The 12,993-nt window shown below is 41.4% G+C and overlaps 1 protein-coding gene across 4 annotated transcripts in view; it reads left to right on the forward strand.

Moving 5' to 3' along the window:
- Positions 1-509: 509 nt before the first annotated feature.
- The window catches only part of RB195_015100 (uncharacterized protein), a gene marked incomplete at both ends in the record, with an annotated part of 32,491 nt that continues 20,007 nt past the window's right edge, over positions 510-12,993 (forward strand). Inside the window, 3 exons of one of the 4 annotated variants that reach the window (XM_064205643.1) lie at positions 510-1,660; positions 1,809-7,893; positions 12,784-12,946. In XM_064205643.1, coding sequence (XP_064061522.1) covers positions 510-1,660; positions 1,809-7,893; positions 12,784-12,946 — 7,399 coding nt within the window. Of the gene's footprint in view, positions 1,677-1,808; positions 8,505-12,783; positions 12,947-12,993 lie in introns of those variants that run through there. The other 3 variants (XM_064205642.1, XM_064205641.1, XM_064205644.1) reach the window with 3 other exon arrangements.

Consider the following 12,993-nt stretch of genomic DNA (forward strand, 5'->3'; position numbering starts at 1 on the left):
CCCAGTGAGCACATCGCTTTCGCCTATCAATAACTTCTTCGCCTATCAATATCGTCTTTGCCTGTCAATATCGTCGCCTGTCAATATCGTCTTTGCCTGTCAATATCGTCGTCGCCTATCAATATCGTCTTCTCCTATCAATATATTCATCGCCTATCAATAACGTCTTCGCCTATCAATAAATTAGTATACTACTACCACTGAACCACCTGTACTCTGAGGCAACGGCCTTATCGCTTTACTAATAGGGCATAAAGAAGGATCTGTATAAATCCTTCGCGCCATCACATTTTGGTGCATCGGCTAAATTCGATAAAAGCCGAGATCCTCAAACGGATCATAAAGTCCAGCCCACCCTTCGCTGGCAGCAACAAATTCATTGTTGCTTAATAAAGTCCAGCCCACCCTTAGCTGGCAAAAGCAAGCTAATAGCTACTTAAGCATATCTCTCGTGCAGTCTAAGGTCACTGCTTATAGCGTATCAACGCTACGATTGCTCTCGCGTCACAATGACACTTGTTTTTCACAAAAGGCCGATATTGCTGAGTGCAAAAACGCTGCAGTCACTACTGGATAAGTACAGTACTTACTCAGATGAGATAAAACCATCAGGAACAGATGAGGAAAGGTACGAAGAGTATCTCAGTGCCGCAAATTTGCTCTCTGGAAGCATAGAGACAATCAAAATGAGCAGAAACGCTCTTCAGGCATTGATAGATAAATTGCAAAAAGAATATGAAGAAGCAAGATCTAAGGGAAATAAAAAAGACCTCACAAATGAAGTTGAGGAGATTGAAAATGACACGCAATTCAATGAAAGGATTGCAAAGGCAAACGAAATGGTATATATACTAAGTGCCAGAGTCACAGAAGCACGGAATCACATGGGAGAACTTGCAAGGAAGATGGGAATAACTCATAGAGAGCCCACAAAACAAAAACCTGCAAGAATAAATGAAACTCACGCAGATCAGCAGACCGCAACAGAGTCAACTGCGACTGAGGAAACCGAAGAAGGTTCTTCACAAAATGACGCCATTTGGCTCTCGGAAGACAATTCAAATTCGGAAAAAAGTAGAGAAGACGATGAAGATTTCATATGTCGTACTCTCAAACCAAAGCAACTAAGTTTTCCACGATTCTACGGGGACGAAGAAGAGTTCCCTGAATTTTGGGCAATATATGAAACGCTCGTTGACCAAAGTAAGGTTTTAAGTACAGTCGAAAAAATGCTGTTACTTAGAGATAGCCTCAAAGGGAGAGCAGAAACAGCCATAAAAGGCATACAATTGATCCCACAAAATTATAAGTGGATGATTAATGCTTTGAAAAAGAAATACGGTAATAAACCGACTAACAGAGCAAAAATAGTGCAAAAATTAATTAATTTGCCAGCAGCAAAGAATGATGCTGATAGCTGTATGAACACGTTCGACAAAATTCGAATGCTCATGAATCAAATGGTCTCTGCAGGCCAAAATATACCACAAATGCAAGATGCGATGTGGACAGAGAAAATTTTGGAGAAATTTCCTTACACTATAGTGAAAAACGTTCTTGTTACAATTCAAGATCAAGATGAAGTGAAAATAGAAGATGTAATGGATCATCTTGAGAAGGAGATTAATGCAAAAAAAGTTTGTAGACGCACGTTTAAAAGGTCGTGTAAAATTTGAAAACCATCCGAACCGAAGACAATACGGTGTGGATGTTACAGAACCCCCAAAATTGGGAAAAATTTGTCGTTTTTGTGACAACTCAAATCATATATCAACGAACTGCCGAACAATCACTGATATCAAATCAAGGCGAAATATGGTGAAAGAAGCCAGACAATGCTGGAAATGTTTCTCAGAAGAACACAGCAGTTATGACTGTCAGAAACCAAATTGTCCTAAATGTGGCAAAATGCACGATGTAAGCCTTTGCATTTCCACTTCAAATGATGGTACCAGGACAAGATATAGCGCTGGTGACCGATCGCGCAATCAAAGCTCCTCCAATACCGTACCAGTTCCAAGAAATAACACTACTACTCGGAATCAATACGGCAATGGCCGCAATAATGGTAACGTCCGCAACAATCAGCAGACAAATCCTCATACAGCTGATCACAGTACTAACCACTCAGCCGAAGGTTCCGTGTACATTGACAAAAGAAAAGAGCAAGTAGTCCTGATGACTGCCGAAGGAAATGTTTGGAATAATAACACCAGACAATTCGAAAAACTCCTGTTTTTCTTTGACACTGGAGCTCAAAAAACTATCATTAGAGAGCAGACCGCAAGGGAATTTGGTCTTCCAACTCAGAAAACCGAAATCTGCACAATGTCAGGTATAGGTGGACATACCGAAAAATATCAAACAAACATTGTCCCCCTCAAAATCAGCAATGCCTTTGGCAAGGAGATCCATATGACGATTCAAACCAAGCCAATTATCACCAATGGCTTTTCGTCTGTACGTCTCAACGATGCAGATAAACAATACCTCCAAGACAATGAGATTTGCATAAACAATCCGAGAGTTCGCGGTGAACATCAAAACCCGCAAATATTAGTCGGTCTAGATAACTATTACGACCTCGTAAACACAGTTGACACTATAACTTTGCCATCTGGATTACGCATTGCGCGTACGGTATTCGGACCAACGGTACACGGCAAAGAGTCAATCAATTCGCAGCAAGAAGCGACAACGATAACACATGGCCTCAGCCTCGTTCAAGAACAGAATGAATCAGAAATTCTACAGAAGTTGTTCGAACTAGATGGTTTAGGAATATCATCAGAAGAATGTACTAAGAACGAAAACACATTCGAGTACTTCAAAAGCTATTCGAAATCAATATCGTTTGAAAACGGCGTTGTAACCGTACCCTTTCCCTTGAAAGATAATGTCATCGACCTAACGGATAATTACGGAATAGCGTACCGTCGATTGATTTCGTTACAAAGACAACTATCAAATAATATCCACCAACGTGAGTGGTATAACAAAATAATGAACGATTATATCCAAAACGGAGTTGTCGAATTAGTCCACGGACAAAATAAAAATTCGGCCGGCACTTACTACATGCCACATTCCGGAGTTTGGAAGCCAGAAAAGGCAAAACCATTGAGGATAGTATTTGATGCTTCCTCTAAGAGAGTCGGACAGCTTTCGCTGAATGATGTGATCTACACAGGAGAATCCTTCGTGAACAAAATTCATGATGTTCTAGTTGCAAGTAGAACCAGTGGAATTATTCTTTTATGCGATATTGAAGCGGCTTTCACGCAAATCAGACTAGTGGAAGATCATAAAGATTTGTGTCGGTTTTTATGGCTGAAAGACATGAATAAGCCTCCAAATCGAGACAACATAGCAGAATACAGATTCAATCGTTTGCCCTTCGGTAACACCTCGGCACCAAGTATTCTTAACATGGCCATTCTGGCATATTTAAATCACAAGAATACTCCGCTCTCACTGGAGATTGCAAAACATATTTATGTGGACAATATTCTCTTATGCGCCACCACCAAAGAGGAAGCACTAGAAAAATATACTGCTTCAAAGAATATTTTCCGTGAAATCGGCATGAATTTACGAGAATATATTTCAAACTCTGCTGAAGTTAACAGAGCTATCCCAAAAGAGGATAGAGCGCCCACAGACAACATAAAACTTCTTGGCGTCAAATATGACACCAAATCGGACGAATTTGTGATGAAAGTTACAATTCCACAAAAAGAAAAACTAACCAAACGCGATATTGTAAGCCAAATAAACTCGATCTATGATCCCGTAGGCCTCGCAAGCCCACTGATTATCAAACTGAAGTCTCTAATGAGAGAAATTTATGATACAGGGATAGAATGGAAACAATACGTTCCGCAAGCGCTGTGTATTAAATGGAATTCTGTAATACAAGAGATAAACAATGCATGTATAAGGGTCAGTCGACCATTGCTACGTTCTCCCACGTCTCACACCTCAAGAATTTCCTTATGGGTGTTTTGTGACGCCAGCAAAATGGCAATATCGACATGCGCATATCTGAGGTGCGAAAACACTAATGAGATCACTTCATTGATTAGTGGAAAGAGCAAGCTAACACCAAAAAAGATCCAGCAGACTATACCACGCTTGGAATTGTTGGCTATCTTAATAGGACTGCGAATGGCGAAAACCATTCTTGATTCAATAAACATTGAAATTATTTCCGTAAATGTCGCCAGTGATAGCGAAATAGCACTTCAGTGGATAAGGTCTTCACGCAAACTTCCGATATTCGTGACTAATCAGAAGGATCGCATTTTGAGATTGAAGACTCAAATCGAAGTCAAATCCATCCCAGTACATCTATTTCATGTTCCAACACATCATAATCCAGCAGACGTTGGAACTCGAGGCACAACGGCAAGCCTCATCAGTAATCATGATTGGGTGAGAGGACCCAGATGGCTAGAGCACGACCAGCAAACTTGGCTTATTCGATCCATAGATAACCTCAGCTGTGATCAGTTTTACGAAGAAATAGAGGACAATCAACATGTGAATGTTGAAACCACAAACGAGTCAGCGGAATCATCCCGTTTAATAATAGATCTAGCTCGTTTCTCTCGCTACAAAACAGCTCTTCGAACATTCTCAGTTGTTGGAAAATTGCTGAGTAAATGGGTGAAACGGTGCAATTACACCAGGTCAACATCGATTACGCTAAACGTACTCTCCCTCTATACAAATGAAGATGTCATTGCTGCGGAGGATATGGAGATCTCTGAGAAACTCATCTTAGCAGCTATCCACGAAAACATCAACGTGCAAAAATTGCAGAAACGATTCCCAAATCAGAAGATTATCAGAGACGAAAAAGGTATCATTCGATACAAGTCACGCATTCAGAACGCCAATTTGCCATATGATGCAAAAATGCCAATTTTCATTCCGAATTACTCGGAACTAGCCAGGCTAATCATTCATGACCTGCATTATGGAAACGCACACTGCGGCAAAGAACAGACATTAACGCTGGCAAGACAACGATTTTGGATTCCGCAGCCATCTAGAATGATCAAGAAATATCTACGTACATGCATTACGTGTAAGAAATGCCACGGATTGCCATATGGAGCACCAGAGATGCCACCATTACCAACAGATCGGGTAATAGTAACCAAACCCTTTGCCAATGTTGGATGCGACTATATGGGACCATTTGAGTCAAACGTCAAACAGAAAATGTACGTCTGTTTATTCACATGCCTCACTACCAGGGCTGTGCACCTTGAAGTGGTCGAAAATTTGTCAGCGGGTGCATTTTTAAGCAGCTTCATCCGTTTTATATCTCGAAGAGGTGTTCCAAAACTCATCCGAACTGATTGCGGAACGAATTTTAAATTGGGATCAAAAGTGATTGAAAATTTGTTCCTAGAAAATGATGAAAATGGTAGCTCCGTGATGAGCTACAGTGCCTCAGAAGGCATAAAGTGGATTTTCAATCCACCTGCTTCACCATGGATGGGAGGCGCATGGGAAAGAATGGTTGGATCCGTGAAAAGATGCTTTCAAAAAAGCATTGGACGTAAAAAATTGTCATTTGAACAAATGACTACAGTAATTTCAAGAATTGAAGCGATAATTAATACTCGCCCGTTGACAAAAGTAAGTGCAACGGATCTTGATGAAATACCGATAAGACCTATCGATTTCCTACAAGGAAATCTAAAGTACTCTATTCCAAGCACGCAGTTACAGTGCGGTAATGGCGATACAGTATATGATCCCGAGTTGCTTCAGACAGTTGCGCAAGCACAGGAAGCATTAATGTTTTCGGAAACGATCGCTACAGTATTTTGGGAGCGATGGAACAAAGAGTATCTTACATCCTTGAGAGATAACCAGAGAGTGCTACTAAAACAACCGCGGCATGTGACAAATACACCGCAAATTGGAGAAATTGTACTTATTGAGCAAGAATTTCTTCCACGTGGTAACTGGATGTACGGCAAAGTACTAGAAACAGTACCAAGTGCAGATGGTCTTGTAAGATCAGCGAAACTCCTTACGCCAAACAAAAGAGTTATCCAAAGACCACTCAACAAGTTGTATCCCTTAGAAATACGTAGTTCTGTGGGAGACTCACATCTAGAACTCGAAAAAGACTCCACTTCTGAGCGGGAGATACACCAGAAAGAAAGAGTAGATTCAGCAGAATCATCTTCCCGCAGAACTCGTCCAACTAGACAATCGAAAACACATGCCTTAAAAGTCATCCAAGAATTTGAAAGAAGTCTTGACCGACCCTCTACTTCTTCAAGTAGACAGGTATCCACATATCTGCTGATGGCTATGTTGGCATTATCAACTATATGTCCAGTGACAGCGACAGCACATGAGAACAACTCAATAAAGTGCAACGAAGGAAGAGTAGAAATAGTGCCTCCTTCATCAAGATTTGAGCTTTGCATCAACGCAATGTGCAGAATTATGTCTAACGTATCGAAATCGTATATATTTGAATTGGAAAAATCATCATTAGATGAAAATAGCACGATTACGTTACGCTCTGAATGGGAGAGCTCAGTGGTCTTCTCGACTATGCAGTGCGAACCGCCAGACTTTTGCGAAAAATCGGCCTTGCTGATGAGCAAAGATCTTATAGGTAATCCTCACTGTTGGCCACTTGGAGCCATAATCACCTTAACAGTGTTAGTTTACCTTTCGATCAATAGCATCATGTTGATCATATGGTTAATTAAATGCACACGAAATGCAAAACGGAAAGGAACTCCGAATTCCACATCCGAAGAAGAAACAATTCCAATGAGAACATTCAATCCACATCCGATCAATATACCGTCCGCCTTGTTGATTTGTGTCGCACTCTTGGCACTAGCAAGCAAGGTAATTACTTGCCAGCATGGATATATGAGGCATAGTGTAGAGGTAGTCTGCGAAAATCGCGGAAACTGCACTTATAATTACAACGAGGAAGTTCTATTCAATAGAATCAACTCCAATCTTTGTATTCAGCTTAATCATGCTAACAAAACGATCGGACTTATAAAGATACGTTCGAGACCAATGAAACTGTCCTGTTCCAAAGTTTCATTATTCTTCACTAGAGAGACGAAACTCAAGATCTACCACACAACGAGATGCTCACAAATGGGCTCTTGCACTCAGTCTAAGTGCAGTAGAATTAGGCTGGACGAAGTAATTCCTGAGTTCAAAAGATCATCTCCATATCCAGGATACTCAATTTGTGGTAGCACATGCGGCGGTATAGCATGCGGTTGCTTCCTACCATTTCCAGCATGTACGTTTCTGAGGATTGCTCATGTTCCGAAGAAGACGCAGACTGTCTTTGAAGTAGTAAGTTGCATGGAATGGCAACCAGTAATCCAAATTGACGTCGATTTCATGCTTTATAATAAAGGAAAGCTGAAATCTTTCAGTTTACAACCTTATATTACACAAAAGTATGATGAACTGTCATTGACAGTCATTTCTTTGCAAAAACCTCATTCTCCATTGATGGACAAAAGATTCGCTGTAACCCCAATGGAGGCTATGATGCTACCAGATCATTATCAACTTCCCGTTGAATGCGAGTCAGAAGCATCTGCTCTTGATGCCTTTGTGAACTGCACAAATCGCATGATCTGTTCTTGCGAAAATATGAAAGCACCGCAAACATGTCAGTGTCCACATGATTCACTCCAAAATTTGAGGAAAGAAGTGTCAAATGTAATGCCCATACGCACTCCGTTCACAGAAATCTTCAGTGATAGCAAAGAAATCTATGCGCTCTCCAAGCAAGGAGAGATCACTCTCGCAATAGAATCCAATTTGCTTATTGGCGGCACTGAGTTCATAATCAATCAACCATGTGAGATCTCGGTTCGTGGGGTCAAAGGGTGCTACAGCTGTAGCGAAGGCGCAAGAATCGATTTCCTTTGCAAGTCATCAATAAACTCGTGGGTTACAGTACAGTGCGAGAATCACGTTTTCCCCATTGAATGCGGCCCAACAAATACTTCCGTGCAAGTTATTTTAGACTTCGAATATTCGGTAGTATCACAAGTGTGCCACACATCATGTGATGGCAAGAATGTTACCTTTGATCTACAGGGAACACTCTTGTACCATCCAAGAAGCAAGAGAAATTTGCTCTCGCAGACAGAAGTGCAAGAGCTACATGCAAAGAATTCATTACTTAATTTTGATCTGCCTGATCTAAATCCACTAATGAATACCTTAAAAATGCACTGGCACCTGCACTATAGCCTTTACCGCTTGCGCCACATTGGCCTTAGCCACTGGTTTGACGTACTTATTCGGACCCACAATGGTCTTAATGATAGCCAAAATAACGCGGTCACTAACAGTCAGCATAATCAAATTCGCTTGGAGAATGGTTTGCTTGGTACTGAACCTATTTGGCAAGATCACTGCGTGGATAATTTGCAATTACAGGCAATAATCAAGCTCGAATCATACATCATATCATCGTAATAAGCACATTTAGTGATAAAAGAAAAATAAAAACTCAAAAAAGAGTACTAATTCTACTAGTAAGCCTCCGCCGCCCAAGGCCGCACATTCGAATAATAGGATGTGTCAGCTCCTGGAAAGGATCAACTATGAATTCTCGTAGTTGATTCTCGGATTCCGAATAACGACGCCAACGCCAACGAGCCGCAATGGAACGATGCCGATGCTATCTCCAACAAACTGCAATGGAACGACTCCACCGCCGCCGCCGACTCCAACAAGCTGCAGTCGAATGAAGCAAATAGTGAAACCTATCGTCCGGTGATCATTGGCATTTGACTCGTTTCAATAATTTTAATTGTGTGGCCCGGAGTGTCCTGACATTTGTATCAGGACCCGAATTCTGCGTTGTTATGCTATAATTTTGGCGCTGTATCATATATCCATTATACAAACATTCGGCATTGTAAAGAGTTATATTTTGACGGTCATCTTATCAAGATGACCGCCCACGAAGTTTGTTTATTCTACGATTGCTCATTATGGCTAATTTGTTAACGACCGCCCAACAACGGGCCATTCCTGTGTTTCATGGCTCCCAGTGAGCACATCGCTTTCGCCTATCAATAACTTCTTCGCCTATCAATATCGTCTTTGCCTGTCAATATCGTCGTCGCCTGTCAATATCGTCTTTGCCTGTCAATATCGTCGTCGCCTATCAATATCGTCTTCTCCTATCAATATATTCATCGCCTATCAATAACGTCTTCGCCTATCAATAAATTAGTATACTACTACCACTGAACCACCTGTACTCTGAGGCAACGGCCTTATCGCTTTACTAATAGGGCATAAAGAAGGATCTGTATAAATCCTTCGCGCCATCACAGTGACAATGGGTCAAAACGACCTAACAACCTCCTGCAGTTGTGTATGACTGCAACAATGAACTCTTAAACCCCCCAAAAAAAAAAAAAAAACAAAAAACCCCTCAAAAAAATTTTTTTAAAAAAAAAAAATTTATAAAAAAAAAAAGGGGGGGGGGGGGGGGGGCCCCCCCCCAAAAAAAACCCCCCCCCCCCCCCCCCCCTCCTCTTTTTTTTTTCCCTCCCCCTTCTCCCTTCTTCACAAAAAACCCCCCTTTATAAAAAAAAAAAAAAAAAAAAAAATATTACCAAAAAAAAAAAAAAAAAAAAAAAAAAAAAAAAAAAAAAAAAAAAAAAAAAAAATTTTAAATAAAAAAAAAAAAAAAAAAAAAAAAAAAAAAAAGAAGCAAATTTGCTGAAATGTTGTTTAAATATTGATATTGGAATGTTTTCATTTTCATTATATTCTGTTTTTTTCTCCAAAATCTATCAAGTATCTTGGAATACTGATTGAACCACACAATACGACAAAAAAAGAAGAGTCAGCTGCATAGGTGGAACCAGAGAAGAACGACGAAAAAAACCGAAAAATCAAAATTTTGTTTCTACAATATGACATTGGGGTGACGCAGGCTCGACACTCCGCTGAATCAAATTTTTGCAAAAGAGCTAGACACTTGGAGCCACTTCCAGAAAATGAAGAATTGAACTATATGCAGTTTTCAGCAGTTCAAAAGTAGAATTTAATGAATAGAGAAGCTCAGATTCTCTGCAGATTGTTAGATCTGAAACTTCGTGATAAGAGGATCAGAAGCAATATTTCAGAAAAGAAGGTCTGCCCTAAAAAAACAGTCATATCGCTGTTTTTTGCAATCTCCCAGTTTTCTTTGGAATCAAAAGAGATAAATGCTATCTTCCCCATCTCTATCCCATCTAAACTGATAAAAAAGGCATTTTTCCCATCTCTATCCCATCTAAATTCCAAAGATTTCCTATCTTTTCGAAATTGGCGATTTTGAGAACTCTAAGCGAATAGGCAGGGGTAAGGATTGTGGTTCACGAATTTGAGCGCCATCAGGCTCAATTCCAACCTGTAATCTTGAAGAGGATGTGAAATGCAATTTAGCTGCACTAGTATTCCCAACAACCCAAGTTAGTACATATTGAATATTGACGATAGAATTGCCCATGTTTTGTCGAGTAACAAGTTACATCGTAGTAGGAACAGGCGAAACCTTTCACGCTCTCTTTCACGTTCTTTCTGGAAGCGCAATTGGGCGTGAGCAGGACCATGAGGCTGAACAACATACTTTATTATACCTGCCTTTAAAAGCAGCATACCACGAATCCTACGAAGTGGAGTGGCGGAAAAAGCCAGAGATGACTTGCAGACTACAGGATTCAAATTGGCACCACTCATCTCTCCCTAATTATTTTAAAAAAGCAGAGTGGAAAGCGCTGATTTTTCCAGTTGCTAGTGGCCACCCCTGTGTACGCGTCGCAACCGAGCGCGAACAGTCGAAGATTAGTTACGTCTTTCACCAACCTCTTCAAATGAAACCAATGACTAGGCTGCTGAGGAGACCGGGACGTGCACGTAGAAGAGCGTAGCTAACGCACCCCGTAGAAACTGAAGTGATTCCTACGCAGTTTTTCATGTCCATCGCGGAGAGATGAGTGATACCACGTGGTTTTCCGCAATCTACAACCCCGAATAGAAGCTTCCCATGAGCACATCAATCTCATTTTTAGCTTTTCTCGCGGATCCCCTCGCCACGGTAGATTCGTGGTGTGCTGCCTTTAAGGGAAGTTCGTAGAATTATGGAACATATTTCGTGATTTTCTGTCAGACAGTAGGAGTTTTCAAGAGTGATATATTCACCACTTTCGTCACGCCCCCACACTTCTGATATATTGGTCTGATATCTCTGATCTATTTTAAAATTTCTAGAACACGAAAAGAACCAACTATGTTTGATCACACATTGAGAAAGAACGACGGTAAGATTGATTATCTTACAGCGGAATTAAGCAAGATTCCGCACTCCGTTCGTCCTGCAAACGTTTCAATAAGTACAGTACTATGGAGCGATAAGGGCAGCAACTTAGAACGGTGAGAAATTGTTTGGAGAAGGGATAAAGAGTTCCGTGGTTGTAGTAGTTGTACCCATCGTCCAATACGAACGATGATATGTTGGAAAGGCACTTTGAATGTTCTACGAATTACCACTGTAGTTTAGCGCCTATTCCAATAAATAGATAGAGTCGGGTCAAAACAACATGAATCTCTAGTGTAGTTGCGGTGCATTTGCGTACGCGTCCGAAACGGCGCGGTAGAAGCAGCAGTTGGAACCGAGGTGGCACCATCGCAAAATGCTGCGATGCGTTTCACCACGCTCCTAGCTGCCACGCTCCACCGCACCGCCTCGAGAGAAGCCGCGTACGCAATGCTTGCTGCTTCATGTCGTTTTGACCCTACTATAATGTGTTTGGTGTTTTATTCTAGTTGATGATGTTAAACACACTGTCCGGACAGAAATTTTCATCACAACGAACTTTCCTTTGAATATTTGCTTCTCCAATAGTTCGCTTCTCAAGAAGAAAAGTGAACCTGGGGACTTCTTTTTGCCGCTGCATTACGTTCATGATACTTCTAAGAAACTGTGCTCTTTGTACTTCGAACTGCATATGTTATAGACGGGTCAAAACGATGTATTGCGTAACCGACTGTACTACGAGCGACGCTGTGGAGATAGCGATTGGAATCGATGTGGAGCCACTGCGAACGGCAACGGCATTGTTATCCCAACCAATCCTAACCGCTACGCTCTACCGCATCGCTTCGAGCGCAGGCGCTTACGCAACTGCACCGTGCTTCATGCTGTTTTGATCCTACTTATGCCAGCTGACTTTTGCAGCTTAGGAGTCTCATGATTTCAAAAGCAAACAATTCCGAACTGTTATAAACTAGGGTCATTCCATGCTACTTTTAGACCCGCTCTTCTCATATTATTTGGTGTCCAAAGTATTGCTCCTTAGATAGAATGGACCGTATAGGTGTAACTACTTTTGTCCCTACTAGAAATCTCCAGAAACCCAAAAAGTTGTGATCTCAATCTTATAATCAGCAGTGATGAATTCATTTCCTACAATGGAACACCTATTCCTCACCGCACGGTTAATCCGCTAGAGTCCAACAGCGACAAAACACAATACGTACTACGTACGTGTATCCTGTCGTCGGATTCCTATACACCACTCCCCGACGACAACAGCTGCGGCTAGTGAAGGACGACGACTTTTATGCGTACCGTCGATTGGAGTCCCTAGTCGCACCTGAGAGCCCGTGGCGAGGTTTTATGCATCATCCAATACTGACTGGATACTGACTGTTGACTCGTACTTACGCGCACATGACTCAGTATTTCAGGAACATATCAGTTTCGGGAACCGTTTACGTTGCTGCAGCACCTTTCCGAACATATCCGACCTTAGAGGAGTAGAGCATTACTTCGACCACTATAGTCAAGCGAATAAGGAAGAAGATGACTGCGCGCGACCTCTACAATACTCCAAGTTGGTCCTGGCACGAGGTATAGCAGTGCTAAGGGTTGTATTGGTAACAGCGGCGATGTCTTCA

Source organism: Necator americanus, chromosome V, assembly GCF_031761385.1.
Source record: "Necator americanus strain Aroian chromosome V, whole genome shotgun sequence".
NCBI lineage: Eukaryota > Metazoa > Nematoda > Chromadorea > Rhabditida > Ancylostomatidae > Necator > Necator americanus.